Source organism: Cyprinodon variegatus, unplaced genomic scaffold (genome assembly GCF_000732505.1).
Source record: "Cyprinodon variegatus isolate N-32 unplaced genomic scaffold, C_variegatus-1.0 Scaffold605, whole genome shotgun sequence".
In the NCBI taxonomy this organism is placed as follows: Eukaryota; Metazoa; Chordata; class Actinopteri; order Cyprinodontiformes; family Cyprinodontidae; genus Cyprinodon; species Cyprinodon variegatus.
Genome location: NW_015151058.1, coordinates 377,005 through 402,631, shown reverse-complemented (window position 1 = coordinate 402,631; position 25,627 = coordinate 377,005). Strand labels below are relative to the sequence as shown.

At 37.1% G+C, this 25,627-nt stretch overlaps 1 protein-coding gene across 14 annotated transcripts in view; it reads right to left on the bottom strand.

Annotated features, from left to right (window-relative positions):
* LOC107096201 (focal adhesion kinase 1-like) overlaps positions 1 to 25,627 on the bottom strand; it is a 79,376-nt gene that overhangs the window by 32,032 nt on the left and 21,717 nt on the right. For 9 of the 14 annotated variants that reach the window (XM_015392755.1, XM_015392758.1, XM_015392759.1 and 6 more), the window contains exons 1-7: positions 19,290 to 20,203; positions 18,106 to 18,350; positions 15,042 to 15,211; positions 12,752 to 12,839; positions 9,070 to 9,149; positions 8,688 to 8,750; positions 6,181 to 6,235 (exon numbers count right to left, since the gene is read on the bottom strand). In XM_015392755.1, the coding sequence (XP_015248241.1) occupies positions 6,181 to 6,235; positions 8,688 to 8,750; positions 9,070 to 9,149; positions 12,752 to 12,839; positions 15,042 to 15,211; positions 18,106 to 18,350; positions 19,290 to 19,413 (825 nt within the window). In that variant the 5' untranslated portion in view covers positions 19,414 to 20,203. Of the gene's footprint in view, positions 1 to 6,180; positions 6,236 to 8,687; positions 8,751 to 9,069; positions 9,150 to 12,751; positions 12,840 to 15,041; positions 15,212 to 18,105; positions 18,351 to 19,289; positions 20,204 to 22,499; positions 22,527 to 25,627 lie in introns of those variants that run through there. The other 5 variants (XM_015392760.1, XM_015392768.1, XM_015392761.1 and 2 more) reach the window with 2 other exon arrangements.

Here is a 25,627-nt window from a genome sequence, read left to right as displayed (position 1 = left end):
TAGTTATTGGTGTAAACAATGTAAAAACTGGTTAGGCAATGTGAATAAAATCTATGTGGCTGCAGGACCTTGTTTTAAGGTGTTTGAAGCTTCACATTTAGATTTTTAGTTTGTAAAGTAGCTTTTATTCTTTAAATGCTGGGTCACAAATGCTGAGTCTCCATTTAAATGGAGTTTCTGTTGAAATTAGGCAACAGTGGAAAAACACTGATCAACTTGGTATTTATTTTCTGCATGTGATACAATTTAACAAGCCTATACTGTAGCTGAGCATTTCAGAGTTGAATGAAACCAGATTAACAGGTCCCTTTTGTAAGAGGGTCTGCAGGCTAAATTAGCAGTGAAAATGTTTTGAATGGGTTAGTTTAATTTCTAAATTCACTCAGCGCTATAATTTGTTGGATAAAAACTCTACATATGAACTGACAAATCAAAGATAAATCAAGTGATTTAGTTTATTATGTTAAAAAGATAAAAGGGATTATAGTTTTTTATTTATTGACTGTGCAATATTCTGTGCAACATATGTATATATTGCACAGTATATATTGTAATATCTGTAAATTCAATCCACCTGTATATAAGCCATCCTGGTTGTACATATGTCACCTCAAATCTCTGTGTTACTCCCTTGTATTTTTTTATTTATTTATTTATTATTTTTATTTTTTTATTTATTTTTATTTATTCTTATTCCTAATGCACCTTTTCCTCCTTGTTTGCACCTTCTTTAAGAACTATGCCAATATGTAACCAGTGAATTTCTCCGCTGTGAGATCAATAAAATTTTTCTAAAGTCCCTTTTGATTTTCTTTTTCCATTATCATCCAGAAATGGAAAACAACAAAGACAAATTCCATACATGTCAAAAATAAAACATAATGTTCATCCCAAATTTATAATAAATATACAATTGTGAAACAAATGATCTTAATTTGATGTACTAAAGATTTATTCAAGATGTCATTAATTAGCGGTTTATGTTCACACTGGATGTGCTTTGGGCAGCAGAAGCAGGCGTTATACATGCAAATTCAATGGTTGACACACATCAAGGCGCACCAAAAGGTCCTGCTGCGCGTCTAGAGCAACCTGTATACCTGACAGCAAAATATGTTTGCTTTTATTATTCTGGTGTCTGCAGTTTATACCACATATCTGAAAAATGCTAACATCTACTTCCAGCCTCCACAAACAGTAGAAGGAAAGTCCCCAAGAGGCGACCCGGCCTGAGGCAGCTACTGCTGGTTTCCAGGTGACAGCGCACCATCGCTATGTGGGGATCTTAGCGGCTCAGACAGAAAAATAATATTTGAAGGCAGGATTGTAATCTTGATGAACTGACTACAAAGACTATTTTTTATGGTGGACTTTCTCGCATAAAAGTGTATTAAAACTACTTTTTACCCACTTATCACAGCAAATATAGCAAAGCCGCTTTCTGCCATTGAACACAGGAGTTTTGGTAGATTGTCAGCATGTTGTAACCCTTTACTGTTCTCTTTTACATTCCTGAATCTATCTCACAAGAGAACAAGATAATGAAGCCACTTTAACAGCATGGTATGGTGTTTCAACATGCTATTCATCCGACAAGAGGGACTAGCTTTTCAAATCAAGCTGTGGCTGGTTCAAACTTTGATCTCTAAAGGTCAGCTTCACTAAAACTGCTGCCCAGCCTGTCAATACCAATGAACAGACTCTACTCTTTACAACAGCTAACATAAGATACTGTTTACTACCGCAGCCATCTGCTCTGGGCTGAGTGTGTTTGAGTAAGTGAGCAGAGTCTATTAAGGGAGAATAATCCCATTAAATGACCACGGTTCCCTTTAGGCAGAGTGAACCACCGAAACGTATATGACAGCTGCGCTCCCTCCTTTGTGAAGTCCCCCCAACCCAGAAAACATCGCACACATTAACACAAGCGCACATGTGAATTATAACAAGCAGCAGAAATGTGATTTTAGTTTCCCACAAGAACTGCTTCATCTTTATTGAACTGGTGTCACCATATTAGAAAAAACAAAGAAGGTGATTTTTTTAGCCGATTATGAAATAACACAATAGAATCAATAATAACAGTAGTCTCATTATAGTGGGAATTTCTAAAGATTATAATAGCCCAACTTGGCCATAGCTGCACATTTAAATTCAATAGATAACTGGGCAACATATGAATCATTACAATATTATTGTGATACTTAAATTCCAAAGATCTGCTTGGATGTAACACATTAAGGGTCCTATGTTTTTTCATTCTCTGCAGGTTGATATTGAGCTTTATATTCAGGCAGTGAGGTAAACTTTCCCTGTTTTGGATTTTTGACATTTTTCATGCAAAACTCACAAGATCAGGGGCAACATCATGACAACAACAAGGAAATTGCAACCTATAATCTTCTAACAAGCACAGATTGATTGCTAGGAGAGGCTAAAATAATCCTGCCCTGGTTCACTACACTTTAACAGGTTTCTTCCTCTCAAACTTCATAAAAATATTGCCATGTTTTCAATAACTGGCTTTAAGAAAGACATGTGGCTGCATCGTTTCATACACATCAGCTACAATACCAAAAACAATTATTCACATCAATGGTTATATTTGATCAATTTGACTTGATTTTATGCTTCTTCTAATCAATTCTCAACTGTCCTCAGTTAGTTGGTGCTAAACAAATAGGCTGCGGCATTTTTAAACCATTAGGTAGGAACGGCTGTAGATAGTGTCTTTAAAATCAGTTAAAATAACTAAAGAAACATCAAAAAGACAACTTCAAGATTCTCTTAGTAACAACATGAAGACTAAAAGGTCTGGGTAAGAGTAAAAAAAACAAACAAATTAAACCCAGAAATGATCACAACGTTTCAGCAGGTGTGGGTTAGGGTAAATATAACTATAAATGATCTATTAATTTAAAAGTCATGCATGTATACAAATTAAATAAAATTTGCATTTTTTTTCTTTACAAATAGATGTTTCTTTTTATTGGATCAAGTATTCAATCCTGTCTTCCATGCGATTAAATAACTAAACTTGCTATACTTTTATCCTTATACTTTCTGACTCTACGCAATTTTGCAGCCAAAAGAAACGGCTTTAACTGGAGAAATCCGAGGCAATGCTTGGTGAAGAGGGAGTAAAAGAAGGTCATGTAAGTAGGCAGGTGATGAGAGGGGAGTCAGCCTTGCTCTACAACAGAGGAGGGAGAATAATGGGGGAGAAGCTGTTCCCCGACACCTCCCCCTTCCTTCTCATTGTTGAGATGAAAGAGCAGGTTTAACTCTGACCTAAAGGTCATACACACACACAACATGCATAGATACACGAGCGTGCCCAATCACAGACTCCGTCTGTAGAGCATCTGTCTGCTCGCCTGCTGACATCAGGACCTTTTCGGGTCACTGGGACTTTAACACTGTGAAACCCTCAGACACAAAGATCTGCCCATAAACACGTGCCGTAAATTTACACTGTTTACCATAAAACACATGCTAACAGTATAAATACACCAACACGATCGAAACCTTTTACTCTAATCAAAGCAGTTCACACTCTAGTTACATAACACTTTAATATAATTTTAGGTTAAAACTTTATAAATGCTCAAAGCCTGTTTAATTGATTACTGAATGATATTTCTTCTATGTATCCTCTTATCAAAACAAAAAAGCTTGCTTTTGTACCTGCTATCCAAATATCCATATGTTCAAAGCTTAAGAGGAGTTTTTATCAGTTCTACCTTGTTTGTTTTTCTTAGAACCAGCCAAAATTTGCTGAAGAATAAATAAACAGATATTTAAATCTGGCTGAAGGAAGACCTTTCTTTATTCAAGAATGAAGCTGTGGAGGCACATTTCAGCTATAAAACTGCTTTAGAAACTGAGCCGCTCTACTGGAACAGATGGAGCCCTGTCACACCAGCTGCTGAGAGTCAAGAGTGCAGTAATTAAGGTGCGTTTAACTGTAGGAACAACCAGGGTCATTTTATTTATTTTTTTTTTTGGCCCCCTCCTTTTCCATTGATAAACCGCATTAGCCAGGTAGAAATGCACCCTATATGACAGGCACTGTAAGAAGGTAGCCAGTGTTTGCACTAACCTGAAACTTTAAGGTGCAGCTCTGTGCAGAAGGCTGGCAAACATATGAGAGTTTGAACTGGAATAGTATTTAGCTATTCACTTTCAAACTTAGCATCTAATACCTCTAACATTTATGGTTATTTTGACCATTTATGAGGATTATTTGCATGTTTAAATAAGAAAGAAACAAAGCAGATTAACCTTGGGATTAGAACTCCATATGTTTCGTAACAGTTAAGTTTTAGGCTCTAGCTACTGAAATCCCCTTTTTACCTCAAGCCTCCTTAAACAGAATTATTTCTTTAGAGGAATCCACTATTAGTGGAAAAATAGTCTGGATTTCAATTTCCTAACCAAACGTTAATCCAGTTTCATAAGTATGAGTCTTTCACAGGTTTGTAGTTAAGAATTAATATCAAGCCAGGAATTTATTTAAAAAAGGGCTTAAAGCTTTGCTGAATAATTTTGTCACTCTAAAGCAAAGAAACGTAATAATTTCACAAACTAGTACTGATAATATGGAGAAAGACCTTGCAGTAACCAAGGAAATATTGTTTAATGTTGCATATTTCCTCTAAGTTTAGAGGGATTTTTATCCTGTATCAGGTGGTCTCAGAATTCACCTAAAAAAGTTACTAACAATACATTGGTGTCAGCGCAATTCATTCAGTAGTTCAAGATTTTTTCCATAAGTTTACCGTCTTCCAAAATATTCAGGTCCTAAAATAGTTTTTCTATAATCAAAGATTGATGCTTTAAAGGCCTGATTTCAGTTTTATTTGCCTCTATTGAATCAGACCAGCTGGTGGGGTGTTGCCCTTTTCCACATGCTCCAGATGGGCTGGTTCTACTTCACTTGGGTGAATTCTAACCTTTCCCATATTCTCCTGAGCAGATGCGATCGAGGCAGAGTGGAGGTGAAATGTGACATGAACAGACTCCTGTCCACTGATTGTCCATAAAAACAAAAAGATAAGAAAACTCTAGAGTGACTAAAATAATATTTAGGGCCACCTTGATCAGAGTATGTCAAACTGATATATTTAGTTTTTACGATTTTACGAATCGTAAACCACAGTGGACTGCTGAAAGAAAATAAAAAGACATTTCAACTTTCTGAATTAGTTGCAGGGTGGGAGCTGGATTAAAGAACAACCTCAATCAGTGTTGAGGAACACAAAACAATCCACCATGAAACACCTGATGCCAGAGTCCATATAGCAGACAAGGAAGTGAATAAATAAATCCTCTCTAGATCTCACCATTTAAGAGTCCAGCGAAAGTCAGCTTTGGTTAGTAGTCGTCCTGTTTGACCTGATGCATTCAGCCTGATTATGTGCAGCTGCTCTCTGTCTGCTCCCTCCCACCTGAATTTCTAAACTAAACATTCTGGAAAAGCAAAAATTGATAGCTTTAAGGTTATTCAATCCAATGATACGGTAAAAAGGTGTGTTTCTCATCTTGCAGAATGAACTGAAATTGCCGTTATATAACTGGATTATATAACCTTAAAGCATTTACTTTTTGTTTGTTAGACTTGTTTATTCCAAAATTTGACAGTCAGGAGGAGGGTACAGGCATAAAGAGTCAAACTGGGGAAAATGTTTAATCTGCATTGCACGAATATCCAATTCGCCGAAGAAAAAAAAGAAATCTTTTTAATAATTCCCCCAAATGTAACTATTTATATAAACTTTAGAGCAGAGAGCAGCGTCTGTCCTCTCAGTATCTGGTACTACTGTTTTACTACTTAAAGTAAACAGATTAACAAGCTTATTCTAGCTTCTGCATTTCATCACTTTTTATTATTGTGCTGTTTGAACAATAGTAAAACTAAACTGGGAGCAGCAGGAATGGTGGAAACACCAGAAGAGATGAAGGTTTATGGTAAATAAATTCCATGAGATGAATCATAAAGGATAAAAGAATTAGCCATTCAGTTGCAGAACAAAATAAATGAGCTTTTGATCATAAAGGTTAAATTAGCTTTTTTTTACAAGGACTGTCAAAATAAAATGAGAATACCCAAACTATTTAAACAGCTTTAACCACAATAATAAGGACCCCATATCTCCTTATATGGACAAATGATCTCACCTTGACAGAGTCCAACAAATCTTTAGGGAAAAAACGCCTTAAACCAACGTCTTTCCTGAAGAGAGAAACAGAGATATAGATCAGAGTACTGTGATTACACCAAGTATTTTAATTGGCTCACTTTTCTCTCTTTATCTGATCTCAGCTGTCTATGTTCCCTCTGCTGAGACACAACATTTACAAAACAGACCCCATAAGACAGGTAACAGAATAGAAACAGAAAGATTTGTCAATGTGCTGACTAAAGGGCTCCATCAGTCTTCTCTGGAAAATGGAGATAAAGTCATAAAATTACAGGGAAAGAGGCAGTGATGCAGGTCAGAGAGGAGAAAGTGAAACCTTAGTGACAAAGAAAGATGAGCAGGGCTATAACAGGAAGCGAACTAATGACTCATACTCCTCAGAGGAAAATATGAGTTCTCCACGGAGGAGGGACGAAAGGAGCAAAGAGGAAGGTTACGTCATCTTTTCTCCAACAAAGGTCACATCCCCAATCGGTATTATACAGCCACATCATTATAGTCCTAAATCTGTGTGGAAATGGACCGTCAACACAAGATACTCTAAAAGACCTGTTTGATTGCAGAGAACAGCTTTTTAGCCTAAATCAAAGCTGTATTTGCAACTACCTTAGCACGTCCAATATAATAAAAATGATGAGTGAAAATATTTGGGTCTTTTTAGAATAAGAAATCACAAAGAAAATCCAGTTACCGGATTAAAATATTCTTGTCTCATTGTCATAGTGGACAAGTTAAAAAGGGATTTTTACATCTTTGACCTGCAGGATTACATAGCTTTGAGCTGAGCAGCTTCTGACAGCAATGAGAATGAGTTCACATAAAAAAAAGGTCTAATATGGGCTTATACAGTTTATATACTCATGCCATCACCATGTACGGCTCAACAAATAGGATGGATATGATTCAGATATCATAAGGCTGATTTTGGGGAGATTAAATATCCAATGACTGCAAAGCCTCTAAACCAGAAGGAATTCAACCTGACCGATCACTAATATGTGAAGAAGCACCAAGAAGCTGGCTGCTATCAGTGAGGTGTTTGAAAATAAAGCCAGATCATTCATTATTAGATAGCTTAGATTCTTAAATGTTTTTCAACCAAAAAATTATTCAAAAATAAAAGAAAAGATGCATTGATCAGACATTTTGAACAGATTTTCATTTCTGTTAAGCAGCATTTAAATATATTTTTATTTTAGACTAGATTCTGAGTAATTCTAACGCATTTATGATAGGAGCAGAAGTGACCTCATGAGCTTGAGCGAAAAAAACGGGGCGTAGCGATTAGCATAATTAGCATTGCAGGCCGTTCTAAAAATATTTTTTCCTTTTCGAATGATTATCAATCTTTGTCCTTTTTTTAACTCCGGCTTCGAAGTCCTCCCTTTACTAATAACATACATCGAGGAGTGGTGTTGTTGTTGTTAGCTATACCTATTAGCAGCTAGCTTGGATGCTTTCACTGATCGAAAAAAGAAGGCCGATCATCGGCCAGGGCTAATTGATCAGAAAAGTTATGCAATTCCAATCAGCTGCTTCCTCAGTGCATTTCTAATCATTAAAAAAACAAATTAAACTCAAAGTATGCATAAATGATTTATCAATCAATTAGTGACAACATAATTACCAGCAGCTAATCACAAAGGTACAACTGGAAATCGAGTTACCTAACAACTGTTAGAGGAAGTAGGTGTGGTTTAAATTCAGTAAGCCACAAGGTCACTGGGAAAAACAACAATAAAATCATCCAATTATATAAGGGGATTTTGTTTTTTTTTTATCACAGATTATTTTAAATATAGGCGGCTAAGGACCAAGTGAAGCTAGCAGTGTCATAAACCCCCAATATGTTGCTTAAAGATTTCTGTCTTCAACTATAAAACAAGGACCCAGCAGTCCCTTTGCAAGTGTGCTTCCTCTCTTCTCTCTTGCTTGTTTTGAATATATCCATGACATTATATCTTTTCTAATCATCGGAGGGACAGACAGCAAGGGACTAAGAGACAAAACAAAAGAAGAGCAGCTTGGAGGGAAAAAAACAGGCATGCAGAATATGAGAGCAGGACAGAGAGAAAACAAAGTGACTTCTTTTGGTGAAGAGACTGCGGACATTCTTCCCTGTTAATTGGAGGGCTCATTAGGCTGAGGTTCAAAGGGAAACGTTTCAATTGTGACGCTGCAGCTCATTAGAACCGGAACATGTCAGAACCAGGTCCAATTTAGACCTCACTTTGTTCATTCTTTATTCACAGCCACGATCCCAAGAACCCAATCTGGGACAACGCAGGAGCTAAACATGGAGGTAAAAGTGCTGCTAGGATTTAGTGTTTTCTTACCACAGCAGCTCATTAAGGGACTTAAATTTTTCAGTGATATGCACAATTTTAACCACTTAATGACTCTCAGTTCAAAAAGAGAAGGCTCAGACTCCCAGGTACATGTAGAACCACATTGTTGGGTTTTTCTTCATCAACAGGAACTTACTCCAGTAGTTCATAGTTAGACTTCTTGTCCAGAGCATTTCCTCTCATCTCTTTGAAGAACCTCCTGGAAGTGGAACAAGTAGGACACTAGAGTGAACAAAAGCCAGATAATGGATGCCAAATCTCCAACACTATATCCAACGATAAAAATGGATTTAATGAAACTTTTTTAACTGCATTCAGAATAAACAGGCTTTACTGAGGTGCTGTCTGAAAATGCAACGGCTGTTGCTTTAAATAATGAATTACAGACACTGACTAATGTTGGCATGAGTTATTAGTGCAGCTCAGAGGCAGATCGACTGATATGGAAACGCTTCAAGTAAAGCAAGCTGAATCTTTGTAAAGAAAACTGCTGCTTCATTTTGAAATGCACATCTTACCTGATTTCCAGACAGCCCAACTTGAGAGCTACATCTTGTTCCACCTGATCTCCAAACTGTGTCATGTAGTCATTTTTCACCTGAAAGAAACACAGACATCTATCACATTTCATCTTACAAACATGTCTAACTGACCCAGATCATTCAAAATCAAACAATAAATCTTCCAACTCTGCAATATGCCTTAGAACTGGCACCAAAAAACATAACTACAAACCTCAAAATGTTTAGATTTTGTCACATCATATCTATAAACCTTATTAAATCTTAATAATTCACTCTAATATTAAATAACTTTAATCCCATTTCATTGTATCTGGCTTTATGTTTAGGGGGTTTCCTCCTGGAGAATTAAACCAGGCTGGTTTTTTTGTTGCCTCTAACAAGTTTTTTTCCAGCTTTGCTCTGATTTAACCTTCACCCATCTTTCCATTAACTCAGACCTGGTTCCCTTTTCATGTGTAAGAAAAGACTCCTCACAGCATGAAGCTGCCCCACCATGTTTCCCAGTGATAACGGCATCTACTTGGTCAGCCTAATTGACAGATTCCTGTTACCCACAGTATCTTGCATGCAGGCTAAAGATCATTTCCTTGTTATCTGGACACAGAGAAATATTCAACTCAATATTTACCGTAAAATACAGATTTTTAGAGTGCGCCACTAAGGGGCAAATCATACTCTAAAACAGGGTTCGGCAACCACATATGGCTCCTTAATACCCCCCTTGCGGCTCCCTGGAGCTGTATAATGTATGAAAATGTAAAAAGATTAATTTTTTTGTTTGTTTTAATATGGTGTGCAGGAGGTAAAAAAAACCACATTTATTATGTTTTCCAATGCTGTAAAAAATTGTATAATAACTAAATGTAAACAATACACGTAAACATTTCTGTCAAGGAAGCACTGTGTGGTGCCAGGCAGGTGGCTGTTGTAAACAATGCGGCTGATGTGTCTCAGACCATGGATCCCAAAGGGGAAAAAAAAGAAAGATTGCTGATGAGAACAGAGGATTCAAAGAATGGACCGAATCATTAGCTTTCATTACCAATGCAACTGCATGTTTGCTGTGAAATGAGAACTCAGGAGGAAGAAGCGTAATTTGGAAAGGCATTTCCAGGGAAGGCATGCTAAATATGCAGTCCACCACCAAGTTTGGAGTGAGAGAAGAAGTGTGATTGCAGAACTTCTGGATAAATTAGAGGAGAGCAAAGATAGATTTAATAAGTGGGTTGCATCTACAAACTCCACTACTGCTGCTAGTTTTGTTGAAAGTATGGAAAACAGTTCAAAGATCGAACAGGTAGCTCTCTGATGCTGTTATGTGAAACAGAAACTGGTTTCTTGTCGTACTTTGCTCCTCATGTGTGTTTTCCCTGACGTCTCCTTGGTTTTCGGCATTTTGTTTTTGGATTTTGCGTCTGTTGCTCATGCACCTTGATTAAATCAGCAGAACTCATCTCTGCATTTGAGTCCTCAACCTGCCTCCATTCTACCTTCACATAATGGAATTTAAACTTAAAGCACCAAATATCGTACAACAGAGTAGTGACATGATGTGATGTTTGCTCTAGGATAAACATTTAATCAAGAATGCTTATTATATATTTAAGCCAACATAGTAATTTTTCTTTATAGTAGGCCAATAAACCTAGAGCCCGTGTTGCCATCTAAGGCTTATAAAAGACTTTTACATTTTTGCTTCTCCAGACAGATTAGTTTTTTTGGTCCAATAATGCTCTTCGAACGGTTTGAATTGCCGTCCACTGCTCTAAAAAAACAGAGAAATGTATTCTGTAGCTCATTGAATATTAAGAACAAAAACCCATTTTTTTNAATATTTACCGTAAAATACAGATTTTTAGAGTGCGCCACTAAGGGGCAAATCATACTCTAAAACAGGGTTCGGCAACCACATATGGCTCCTTAATGCCCCCCTTGCGGCTCCCTGCTGGAGCTTTTTAAGAAATGTATGAAAATGGAAAATGGAAATAGATAGATTTTTTTTTGTTTGTTTGTTTTAATATGGTGTGCAGGAGGTAAAAAAACAAAACAAAAAAAACATTCATTATGTTTTCCGATGCTGTAAAAAATTGTATAATAAATAAATGTAAAAAATAAACGTAAACATTTCTGTCAAGGAAGCGCTGTGTGGTGCCAGGCAGGTGGCTGTTGTAAACAATGCGGCTGATGTGTCTCAGACCATGGATCCAAAAGGGGAAAAAGGGAAGATAGCTGATGAGAACAGAGGATTCAAAGAAGAATGGACCGAATCATTAGCTTTCATTACCAATGCAACTGCATGTTTGCTGTGTAATGAGAAGTCAGGAGGAAAAAGAGTAATTTGGAAAGGCATTTCCAGGGAAGGCATGCTAAATATGCAGTCGACAACCAAGTTAGGAGTGAGAGAAAAAGTGTGATTGCGGAACTTCTGGATAAATTAGAGGAGAGCAAAGATAGATTTAAGAAGTGGATTGTATCTCCAAACTCCACTACTGGTGCTAGTTTTGTTGAAAGCATGGAACCCCCCCCCCCAAAAAAAAATGTCTCAAAAAAAAAACAAAAAAAAAACATATCAACAACACCTAATACATTAACATTTGCACGTCTTTAAGTCAAACTGTTTTGTTTGTCATTGGTTTCTTTTCCATTTGGCGTTATATTTAAGCATTGTTGTATTTTTGAGTTACTCTCTGTTGCCCCCTTGTGCCAGTCTTCTTTCCCCTAGCTCCCTTCTAGTTACTTCTATCCACACCTGCTCCATATCAGTTGATTAGCCCATTTTTTGTTCTGTCCCCCATATATACATCTCCTGTGCAGTTCCTCATATCTGGTTTCTTGTCGTACTTTGCTCCTCATGTGTATTTTCCGTGACGTCTCCTTGGTTTTCGGTATTTTGTTTTTGGATTTTGCGTCTGTTGCTCATGCACCTTGATTAAATCAGCAAAACTCATCTCTGCATTTTGGTCCTAAACCTACCTCCATCCTACCTTGACATAATGGAATTTAAACTTAAAGCACCAAATATTGTACAACAGAGTAATGACATGATGTGACGCTTGCTCCAGGATAAACATTTTATTAAGAATGCTTATTATATATTTAAGCCAACAGTCATTTTTTATAGTGGGCTAATACACTTAGAGCTCATGTTGCCATATAAGGCTTATAAAAGACTTTTACATTTTGGCAGCTCCGTACAGATTTGTTTTTTGGTCCAATAATGCTCTTCGAACGGTTTGAATTGCCGTCCACTGCTCTAAAAGAACAGAGAAATGTATTCTGTAACTCATTGAATATTAAGAACAAAAACCCATTTTTTTCTTGCCAGGGCATGTCATACATTTGAGAGAAGAAATTAAATCCAGGACCAATGCTTCGGACAGGGAGAAGGAATACATTTCTCTGCTATCATCAACTGACGTCAAACAGTTGCAGTGGATTTTATTTAGCAGATTTTTACAGTGTTTAAGCTGAGAACACAAACGGGGCATCCTTTACTGATTTTCACTTGGAACATTATTTTTTTTCTAAACCATTTATCATCTAGCCTCAGCTTAATAACTATTGTGCAGTATCTCCTGTTTGTTTGATACATCAAGTCTTGATTGTACAATGCAAAAAAGTTCAATTATGAAGGCTTTATCACTGAACTGTTTTTTGTCTAGATGTGATCGGATACCTGATGGTAGAAGTAGTTGAGTGTAGGTTTGTCTTCTGTAAACTGCTGGATGAAGCCTTTGGGGAGGTAGCGGATCCTTAGCTCATACCTAAAAGAGGAGAAGGCGACAGAAATAAGGAATCTACAGCTTCACAACACTTTTAACAACACAAAAACTGTTAAAATAATTTAAAGAAACTGTGGGCCTCTAATTAAGTATGCAAAGATGCTTTACACTGTTTGCATTTGTTAATGTGCATACAGAGAGATGAGATATAAGAAATTGTCACTATTTTATAAAAGGAAACACTTATCTTAGAAATACAAGCAGTTGCTTCTCAGCATAAAGGCAGAACGAACCATAACGAATTTAAGGCAAACTGCATTAAAAGACATTCCCACTCTGGGCAAGAATACAAATGAGACACAGGGCTGTAAACTAGCATCAATGACTGAGACACAACAAAGAGAATGTTGTTGACTTAGTCAGACAAAGCAGACATCTGGTTCTCGCTCTCCGTCTTTATGCTCACAATGAAAATGGTCTCCACCTCACAACAGCATTAGCACCAAGACAGCTGCAATAAAGCTAATATGTCTACTCCAGCCTTAACATCCAGACTGGTCATCCTATACAGCCCAGATAGCACCACACCCAAGGTTGAAAAACAGATAGGTCACACCATTTCTTCTGAAGCTGTTTGCAAATAAATCAGCCCCTTTAGAGCACAGCATGACAGTCTGCTGACGCAAAGATAGTGGGTGACTTTGAATAATCATAAGTCATACCGACACACAAAGCAAAAACCTGGTTAGCAATGTTAGTCTCAGTTGTCCTGTAATATAGAATAAGGCCGGATTGTTGACTAAAGCAAACTTTATTACTGAATGTTTTTAAAGTATTAGAACACAGAGAAAAAACATTGATTTTAGTTTTGTATCATTAGTACTAAGCACTAAACGCTGCAAACCTCTGTGGCTTTCTAACCTCTAGCTGGTAGGGTTTAGTCACGTGATTACAATTCAGCCTAATGGTGAATACCTGACTGAATATATGATACTGTTTACTAAGCCGCATAGAAGCAAAACCATGTATATTTATCAATAACATAAACACAAGAAGGTATGTGGATTGGGAAATGATACAGCTCTCTGAAACTAGAAAAGCTTCCCAATTAGAGAATTGGACTGTTTGATTATAGTTCAATCTGTTAACTAAAGGACAAAATTTGTCACCACGTATCAAATCATATCAAATAATAATCATCTAACTTTGATTGTTTTAGGCGTCACTGACTGTGCAGATCTAAATATTATCGATAGGATGGAAAAACAAAGAGGTAAGACACAGAGTAGACAAATGTCACTCAGCAAATGATTGTTTGTATTTTTCTGAAACAGGAGCAAATCTTTTTTTGTCACAACTTTTTCAATTCCTTCCCAGTCTCTAATTCTTCAATATTACCTATGTATATGTGAACTTTACAAATTTACAAACTTATTCAGACCAGCATTATTTAAAAATCTGTAAATCTTATATTTGTCAAATAATGATTGGAGTATCGAAGAATTTAGTTCCTAATTTAAGTTTTAGTGTTGTTTGGGATTTAAACCTGACTGAGAGGTCCAGCTCAGTTTGACTGTGAAGTTGGTCTAAAGTTAAAAAGTTGGTGAAGATCTGAATGAGCGTGCATTCAGTCAGATAGAAACTAACATACTAATGGGAAAAATGGTCAAACTTAAGGCATGGCGTTAAATCAAATGTAAATTATTAAATTTAAAGAAAGATACATTTAAAAAACCCATATCAACTTGATTAAGCATTATAAGATTTTCTTTCCTTTTAGAAAAATAAATAAATCTGTAAAATCAAAAATTTTTCTGCAATCAGTAACATCATTTCTATGCTTTTCCAGACCTGTGAAAAGATAGAAGAAAAAACAATCCTTTTGCTGATTTTATTAACGACACAGGATCCCTATATCTAATCCGCATCGCAGCTAACATGGCAGAAAAAACTTTTCACCTGAAAAAACTGTAATATTGTGAAAAGAGCCTGAGTTTCACTTGCCATCTAAATACTTAACGTTGAATACTTGAAATTCTCTGACTGAAAAAAAGGTAGAAAATATTTAAAGTATCAGTCATAGTAAAAAGCTTTTCTGTAAACCTCTAGAGTTTTCTGTTTGCAAAACACATCATTTAAAGTTCGGTAAGCAAGCTCTTTGCTGCCTGATTAAAAAAACCACCCAAACAGAAGAGATGAGGAGGAATTTAGCCATACATTCCCGCCCTGCAGGTTCTGTCCTACCTCCACTCCTCGTTGGGCCGTGCCTGTTCGTATTTCTCTCTGATGTGGGACACCGCCATGTCAGGGTGAAGCCAGTGCACCTGGTCTCTGGACTGGCTGTTGCTGAGCCGGAGGCCAAAACAGGAAATCCAACGCACCTTGTTGATGTCCAGAATCTTTTGGATGATCCCCTACATTCAAGAATGAAAGTTAAAAAAAATTGTTTAAATTGATCCAAAGTTTTCTATCTAAGGAAAACCAGTTATATGCATCGACTCATTGACTCGAAGGCAATCCCTCACACTAAGTATGCTTGTAGCGACAGAGGAGAGGAAAAACTCCCTTTTAACAGGAATAAACCTCCTGCAGAACCAGGAAGTTCTGTGTATAGTGCACAGGTAGGTCGGTTTACCAGATTAGTTTAACCTATGCTATGTTTATCCATAGTCTACATGGATTGGATTAGAACCATATAAAGAACCATCCACATATTGACTTAAAACATGCCTCATTTAACAGTTCCAATGGTTGGTTTACATTCAATATTTTGTTTCAGGTCAAGAAATATGAGTGTTTGTGTGCATGTTTGGTTTGCTGCAGTTTAACATGAAACAACTTGGCAGACATCGTACATCCATAATAATGATCACAGAAGCATGTGTGATGCCATGTAAAAGGCTGGGGGCTCTGACCTAGATACCAAAGAAGAGAGGGATTAAAGGAGAACAGAGGAGCAGATATCTTTCCAGTGACTTATCCTGTATGACCACTAACAGTTCGAGCTGCGTTAAGTAGTTTCTGTGTCATGGTTACAATATAATAAAAAGCACACAACTATACAGACTAAACAGAAAAATATTTTGTCCTTTTGTTATATCTGAGCCAAAATACTATTTGGGTAGAGTTTTTATTACAAGAGCGGAAAGCTTAAACCCTGAATTGTAACGTTACCCTCAACATCCACAGAAACTGTGACTGCTACTTTAGAAATGACCCCTCAGAAAATTATTAAAGGTATACCGCAAGGCTCAGTTCTTGTATTACTTGTTTTTTGGTTGTTGATAATTGTCTTCATATTTGGAGAGCAATATTCCTTATGCTGAAGCTTAAAAAAATACTTTTACTCAAGGGGCGAAGACTTTAATTGGAAGTAATCATTTGAATCTAAAATAAACAAGCAATTCAAATCAATTCAGTTTAACTATATAGTGCCAATCAACAAAACCTTGTCATCACAAGGCAATTGTTATATGTTGTCTTAGGAAACTCATCTGATTGAATTAAGTCATTGACTTTGCAGGAATGAAAATAAGCCAGAAGGGTCTCATAATGCCGGTACCGGTAAAACATCTAGGGACGGTTTGCAGCTTCTTGAAGCCCTAGTGCCAACCTGAGTCCACAGTGAGACGTGTCTGCAGTATTTAAATATTGGTCAATACGTGTCTAGTGGTGGTCAAACCTTTTACCGCTAAATGTTCTAATGCAAAAATCTGTCTATGCAGGTGTTAAGCTACTTGTTTGCACTTGCCATTCACTTGGGTGATGTGTTCAACCTGTTAATGGCCCTCAAAATCATTTTTTCTCTTGGCTGTCTCTGCCCTTTCAACTTAATGGACTATTTGTAAATTAACAACATTTTATGAAGTGTAAAAAAAAAAAAAAAAAAAAAACTTTAAAATGTTTTATTTCTACCAGCTCAAAAGAGGTGATGCAAAACTTCCTTCAATCTCTTCCCCATATTATAGTGTGCCTTTATTTCTATCTATTCAAATAGAGTGTAAATGTGTCATTGTTTGTCATTAAATGAAGTTCAGGATTGTCATGGATTTACAAGGCAGCTTTGGGGATTCTCATGAAAAGTTAGAATAACCGCTAATCTTTTCCATATTTTGCTTTTAAAAAGAGTTCTGAGTGTTTCATCAGCCTAATTTAACATTTTAGATCGCTTTTATTAGCAACAGAAATTACAAGCATAAATGAAGGTATATAGAATGCATAACTACTCAACAACTCATGGTGCTCTTGTCCTTCATCCATCATACAGAGCAAAGAAAAAAACATTTATACCAAAGGAAAAATATGGAAAATGAAGGTGGAAAATAAAAATGTTGTTGAGGTTTAAACCAGAACCATGTCGGATCTAAACTTAAACATGCTTCTACATTAGCCTTTGTGAATTGTTGCACTGAAGGAAAAGACTGAGAAGAACTCAATTATAACCCAATTTGGTGCTTGTTGATTGATCTAGCATGTCAATGCAAATGCATTTAAAGATTAGATAAGGTGAGAATTTGTCCCATGCAAAAGGGATGCAAAGAAATAAAAATTCTTAGCTGAAATAGAAAAAAAAATGAGGAAACCAAGGCCTAAACCTGAAAGACCGAAAGAAATGATGTCAATAATTATAATCATAGCATGTTTGTTTACAATGTTTACTAACCTGACTAAAATTAAGGCATTGCAATAAGGCCATTACAAAAGTATCAAACTTTGAGTTACCAACAACATTTTAACAGTGCAAAAAATAAATCAATTTCAAAATAAAATATTTATTTTGACCCCACTCATGTGGACATTCCATAATAATGTATAGGCTTATAACAGACAGGACTGCTAAAAGACTGACAAAATGAAATATAATAACATTTTATATATAAAACTTTCCTGCCTTTCAAACATGTCTGCCACAGATGGAGTGGGGATGCTAGGTGTCAGTTTCTGTGTCGCATTCTTCTCATATTCAGAATGGTGAATGTGATATTTGGATTTCAGGAGATAAATCAACCACAACATGGAGAAATTCTTTGCAGATCCTGTTTTGCAGGAAATGCAGATATTTGGATCTTTCCCCAAGATGGGGAAATAAGTCCTCAGTGAAGACATGCTGGCTCTTATTCTGTTTTCGCGTTTTCCCACCTTGTTGTTTTGTTGTTTCATTTTTTTCTGTTTTTCAGTTGGAAATTGACTTTTGGGTTGTTTTTCGGCTGAAAATTTTTGGTGCCCAAGTTTTTAACGAATCCCTACCATGCACACAGTCAACACCTCCAACCCTCAAAGAAAAATCCAATCTGAAAGTGCTTCTTACCCTGACATCAGTTGCATCTCCGTATCTGATGTTGGAAGACCAGAAGCTGTGTTCAACATTGGTCTCAAAGTAATGGAAGACTTTCAGAACCCTGTCCACGGAGCCAGCCATGGTGCGGTCCGATCCTCCCGTGCTCAGCTGAGACTTGGCGCCTGCCAGGAAGGCATTGTTCAGGTTGGGGTCCATGTAGGCTGTTGCCATGGTTTTCCCTGCTGAGACTGCCGCTGCTAGGTGTCTGTCATATTCTGGAGAGTTAAAAGAAAAGCATTATTGGAATTAAAAGAGATCAAGTTTTTAGAAAAAGAAACGTTTAATCAGACAGAAATAACAAAACATTTTTCAGATCTTTTAAGTTTTTTCACCTTTACAAAGAGAAATATAATGGTTCATGTAAAACATGTAAAGCAAACTAATACTTTTATTGTTTTTTGTTTAAATTAAATAAAAAAGGCAGTAAAACTTGCACAAATAATAAAAGACTGCATTATCTGAGTTTGAACAAAGAAATCTCCCGCTTTCTTTATCTACTTGCAACTCTATATAGTTTTAACTAATGCTGCACATCTCAATCCTTGTTGCTCCTGTTTTCCCCACTGGCCTTCCTGTCCTGTTTGACGTAAACTCTGTACAGCAAGTATCCATCCTCCACATGTTGTTCTTTGGCAAGATAAAAAAAAACAATGAACAATAAGATACCGGAGAGAAATAACACAACACAAGTGCAGCCAGGGTCAAGTCTCTTTATGTAGCTATAAACCAGAGTAGACAATGCACCACAGGCTGCCGTGTTATCCTGGATAAAATTCCTGACATTGGCACACTTCCTGTAATTTTACGGACACCTCATCTGAAAAACACACACGTGTTGCTCTGTCGTCAACATAAGAAAGCAGAGCTTCTGATGTGCTTTAAGGTTCATTGTTCTGCTTCCCCTCCTTCCTGTGCTTGTCCTCCATTAGAAGAAAATGGAGACCTTCTAGAAGTTAATTGCACCTGAGAGGGCTGCAGAGAGTGTGCACAGCCGCACACACCCACCGATATAACAAACACAGCCTGCTCACAGAAGCAGGGAGATTTCCCTGCGTACTGACTCCGGTTCCCATGGAGTCAGATGTCACACACTGGGTGACTAGTTTCAGGCTCCTTGTTGCTGAGTGTGTGCTTTGAGGAGATTTCATTCATACCTCTATCCCAGCACAAGGGGAAAGGACTGCAGCCGCTCATCGCCATAGAAACGCATGTCTGCCCCTTCCTGTGCCTGTCTGCTCCGAGGACGGAGAGGCAGCTCTGCGCTTCACAGCCTCGCATCACAAAACGCCGAAGTCGGGTAAATAAACACAGCAGGATCCCGAGACGACTGTCAAGACAGCTATTACATAATCCAAACACTACTTTACAGTAAAATACATCTTCCACAGGATAAAGTAGCTCTTACGCAACAGTTTGTAAATCTTTTTTTTTTCAAATAAGACGAAATCTTCAGAATGCCCATTTTTGTAAGTGTTGAAAAGAGTTTAAAAAGTCCTCCAGGACACGTTCAGCTCAACAGAACTGATCCACTGGATGTTTTCCCTTCATGTCAGATAACAGACGATAGTGAGAACTACTGGAGATCCGGAAAACTTTAATGCTTGTCCTTTTCTGTCCACTTGTTACTCCTTAGCGGTCCTTCTCTGATGAAAACACATTGTTAGCTTTTAGACCGAAGAGAGCTTTGCCTGACCTCCATAGTCTTGGTTGCTGTGTAAGTTTCAAGCAACTGTTGCTCAGTGGTGAGAATAAATCCTCCAGGTTTCTGGGATTTCGGAGTAAAACCCTCCTTTATCGAGAGCACAAAGCCAAATCCAGCTTGCACAAAACAGCCCTTAATCCAGAGGAGCTTCGGTCTTTTGGTGCCAGAAAACAAGGAGCCGCAATTACTGTGCTCAGAGAGAAACAAACAGAGTTATCGTCTTTTGTCGGAAACAGAAAGTGAGAGGACAGATTGGACTGGCTAAACAAAGGAAGCGGAGACAGAGATGGGGAGGAATACAGCGATTGTTTGGTAGTGAATGAGAGGAAAAGGAGGACAGAGCAACAGGACTGAAAGAAAGTTGAGGGAGAAATGGGAGAACTCCAAACAGAGGGGACTGATGGTGGAGGGGGAGGAGCTAAACACTATTAATATGCTAATTCAATCCTTTCATTTAACTAAACTAAAACTCCCACTGCAGCTTTTGAAGCTTATCTCAGAGTGAATAATCTGAACTTAACTTTATTTTATTCTAAATTTAGTCTCCAAGAAATCGTTGTTTATCATTTCTTAAATTTAGAGGTTAAATATTCAGCACTGAGGTTGGAAAAAGGCAAAAGCATCTCAATTTAGGATTTCTAAATAAAAACTTTCCAAGATCTTCTCCAGATACCTTTGAGTTAAATTCAACTCCTGCAAGAAATTTAAAAGAAAATCAAAAGAGACTAGCTGGACGAATCTAAGCAAATTCATAATTAGCTTTCATAGTATTTCTCCATGGTGTTAGAGTTGGTCCTGGATGAGATCAAATAAGAATTTGATTGTCTTAATATAAACTAACAATGTAGGGATCAAATATATAAAGTAACATTTTTGATTTCCTGCCCTGGAGGTTTCTATCTGCAAATTAATCCACAGAAGTTTGGCATCTGACAGCAAATAAAGGAATAACAAGATATGGCTCATTTGTGTATCAAAACACATCTCATCTTTTTTTAACTCATGCAAAAAGGATTCACTGCAATTGGATTTTGCATTTAAAAAAAAAAGTGAAACTTTAGGTTTTAAGAATTTTATAAATAATGGGAAAAGTGGATTTTATTGACTAGTCACCAATCAGATTCAATTAACAATGGAAAATACAGCAGCGTTAAGGTTTTAAAAGGGTTAACTGAAACAGGAAAAATAGCCAGTGCTAAATTTCTCAAACAAAAACGCTTAGAACACGGTTTATAATAATGATTTTGCTTTTGTCTATATATATCAGATCTAAGTTAATTGCAATAAAATCCATTCTTTTTTTTAAATTCCCTTTTTTCAACTCAAATGATCTTATATCTATAAGCACAACAACCCTACAAAACCCCACAGAATTTATAAAATAAAAACACAAAAAATACTATATCCTGGGGCACAACAATAATCTTCCAACCAAACATACAATTATGCTCAAATGATCCGTTTCTACCGACCCCTGTTCAGTTAAAACCTGTGAAATGTTACTGTACGTTTGTCTCCAGAAAAACTTAACTGAGCAGCAATTAATTTGTGCCTTTTTCATGCATGTGTGCACGTGCAGCTTTTCTATAATTTGTGGTCCATCTGAGGCTTGGCTCATTGTTATGAAAATCTTCTGGGGAGCTGGGGGTCTGTGTGCTGCTGGGGGCTATTAAAAGCCTTTTGTCAGAGGGGCCGGATGTTGCCATGAATGGGAAGAGCTCTTCTGGGGCCGAGCCAAAACTCCCTCTCATTATTTTCCTCTGAGCATGCGTGTGAACTTAATTAGTTTGGCACAGAATTTATACAAAGCAATTACAACCTTAAATAATTAGAATTATTTTTGCTTTCCAGTGAAACATCTTGATTTTCTTACAAAGTGTTCAAGGTAAAAGAACAACAATTTTCAAACATCTCCTATAAAATGTTAAATTTTTTTTACTGGAATTTGATATTGTCAGTAAATTTACTTCAACAGGATAGAAAGAAACTGAATTTCCTGCATGCTTAAAGTAAATTGCAATAAAAAAAGTAATAGAGTTTAAATAGTTTGAAATAATCCCTGATAAACTGACCACAAGTTGGTAACCATAAATAAAACTGAACAATCAAAGCATCTGTCTAAACAACAGGTATTATTCCGTTCTTTGTTATGCTTTAACTTCCTGACAGCTGTGGGACGCTGATGTAGATCCTTTAGCATGAGATCAAAACGTAATGCTGAGGAAAACTAACACCTTGAACATATATGCTCATAATACACTATACCAGTCAGACCTAAATCTAGTTTAAGGCTGGTTTCTGAATATAAACCAGCCTTAAGCTAGCGGTGTTGAACAGGACATGCATTGAGAAGTTGTTTTTATTAATTAAAGTAGCACCAAATGCTAAAACAAAATAGGCTGCTGTAAGATAATGAACCTAATGACACTTTTGGGACGGTATGGATGGATAACGGACCAAATAATTCAAATAGATTAATGCTTTAATAAACTAAGCATCTAAGGTGTGTAGAGAACTCAAAGACTCATGATACCCTCTTCTATCCACATCAGCAGCTTCCCCATTTACTTTTAAATGCTAAATATTTATCAGAGCATGTGAATGCCTTCCATTCATAAGGGAATGAAGCATTTTATCTCAGACTGTGGAGTCAGTTCCTTACCTGTGTAGTAGGCGATCCTGGAAATATCTGAAAGACAAATGGAAAAACATCCTTGTCAGCTGGATTGTTTAGCAGAGAAGCTCCAAACAAGCAGATATATACAGCAGGTGTCCCCAAGTCAAATGAATTCAATGACCTCCAATATAAATACTCTGACCTCTGCGTTTTGCGTCACTATAAATTAATCAAAAATCAATCCATGATCTTCATGTCATACACACAATTCAAGGAGTATTGATTGAGTTCTTCAAATCAATTTCCAATTGGTTCTTTATTCACCTCTGACTCGCATGTCGAGGCCGCACTATTTTAAAGTAATCAGAGGTTAAAGAGTGAAACTCTGGAGGGGTACCACCATTGTTTTGTTTTTAAGGTCCAGCAGCTGTGACATGAGGATGTGGTTTAACCTTTAGCCTTTTGTTAGGGGGTTTAAACTTAGCAGAAACACTGAGTATACTTCTGAGGCTTGACATAAGTGGAACTTAAGATGTTACCCAGCTTTAATTCCAGTTTGCCCCCCCCAGCATCCAAATGAAGATGGATTAAATAATCAAGATATCCGCCAGCACGATTTGCAGCCTTGGAAGGGAATCCATAAGCTGCTGTAAAATCTCCCACTTCCTACAAGACTGAGAAATACTCCTCCGTCTTTTTTAAGAACAGTTTGAAAACTGGGTTTAATATCTGGCTTCAAAAACATTTAGACAAGTGAAAACCTGTCAGAGCCCTATAGAAATATTTACAGGCCTCCCACTTGGTCTTTTTCATATAACCCTGGTATTAAATGGATTGTAATGAAAGAACAACACAAAGTAGGGGGGAAAAAATGGAGAAAAAACAAACAGTATTCGAAACATTGAGAGATAAAAAGCTGAAAAATGTGAGTCAGCACCACCTGTTTCATTTTTGGATGATGGATTAATCAATTCTTTGTGAAATGTTCAAAGTTTGACATTATTTCATAACCCATCCCAGCCTTAAACCTCCCCACAGGCTTATCCCTGACCCATCCGCTTTGTTCATTGGTATTAATTATGCTGTTTGTTGAATGATGTTCCCTAACAAACCTCTGGGGCTTTGATTAAAAGGAACTGAATACAGATGTAGGCCAATTTTCTAAGAATGTTATTGTCCTCCTGAAACATAATGCAGTTCTGTTGGTAAAGCAAAAAGAAAATGGGAAAAAGTTCAATATTTTTCCAAGTGACTATGATTAAAGCTCCAGTAAGGCCCATAGACAGAGCCGCTCCAGAGCTCTGACAGGAAGTTCAGGAGAAGCTTTAAGGGAACCTGACACCCACTTATTGGACTAACTGGGCTGTGTTAGACAGAGGTTTATAGAGGATAACTGTCTAAGTGCTTTAAATGTACAAATGTGCACAAACATTCTGGCTATTGAAGCCTAAAGACTAAAGACTAGATGCACTGAAGGTTTAAGGACACGCCTGGCTGTCAACATAGATCAACTGATGGTAGAAGGAAAATCCAGAGAAACAGAAAATGCTGGTGATTTGACTTTTAGTGGGAATGCTACTTCTAAAGGGCAACTTCCTATCCATAGGGTAAACAGTTAGGTAAGACTAATGTTAGGAACATCATATATTGACCTAATTATAGAGGGAGACATTTTTTTCATGTAGAAATTTGTTTAAAACTACCAAATTGTACACTTCAGCCCATTTAATTATGCAACTTCATACATTCCTGTTGAATTTTTGAGATATATTTCTACATTGGACATGTTTAACGTAAGGGGGTAAAGTGGCAAGGCAAGGTAAGACAGGTTTATTTATATACCGTAGCACATTTCAGTAGCAAGACAATTTAAAGTGCTGTCCAATAGAAAAAAATAAAGAAACAAGAAAATGTACATTGTAGTGGCATAAAGGTAACTGAATAATTTATAATAATTACAGAGATTAAAAAAGAATAATTGAAATTATAAGATTAAAAAACAAATTAAAGATTTATAATAAAATAAAGTTAAGTTAGACTAAAAACATTAACTAATAATGTAACTAAACAAAATACGTTTTTAATTTGGATTTAAAGCTACTTAGCCACTAATGTGGTGGACTCACTTTTAAACAATCTTCTTCAGGTTCAAAAACTATTATTTCAGTTTCTTCATTTTCAGCCAAAGAAAATGTGGAGACATCAAGATGTCGATTTCTTCAGTGCATTTAGCCAAAGCTTGAAGCGGTTAACGGTCACCTGATGACATCGTAATGTACAGCTGTGCCTCAATGGATGGACTCTTGAAAATGGATGGATGGTCAGAAAAATAGACAGATGGATGAGAGGAAAGAAGGACTCTTTCCAGACTGTGTAGTATTGAAGCATTTAGTAATATATCCTGTAAATATTAGCCAGTTTCAATATTGGCTTATCTTTTCACTATTACCGTATTTTCACGACCATAAGGCGCACCGTACTAAAAGGCGCAGTCTCAGTTATGTGTGCCATTACTGTATTTAACACACACATAAGGCGCACCGGATTATAGGGCGCGGGTTTTATATTCCGGTACATATCCTCTACTACGTTTAAATACCTCTACTGTGTATTTAAAAATAGAGCGGGAGCAAAACTGAGTATGTTTATGCTTTATTCCTGAATTTATTACAAAGTATTAATCAAACCCATCAAAGTCATCACCCTCTGTTTCTGAATTAAACACCTGCGCTAAATCAGACATGCCAGTTTCCCCTTCTTCGCTGTCAGAGTCACTTTCCGTGCCGGGCGGCTCCTCAGAAATAATGCCTGCTTTTGAGAAAGCTCGAACAACAGTGCCAGCAGACACGTTAGTCCAAGCATCAAAAATCCATCCACAAACTGTGGTGTAACTTGCCCGGCGCTGCCTTCCACTTTTCGTGAAACTGTAGTCTCCGTCTGTCATCCATCGCTCCCACGCCGCTCGCAGCCTTACTTTGAACGGCCGGTTCACACCGATGTCGAGCGGTTGAAGTTCCTTTGTCAGACCCCCGGGATAGCGGCGAGCACAGCGTTAATTTAATTCACCTTTTTTTCCACATCAGCAGTGAGATGGGCACGCATTGAGTCACAGATTAACAGCGATGGTGATGCGTGGGAAAAAACATCTGGTCTCCTTACATACACCTGCCTCA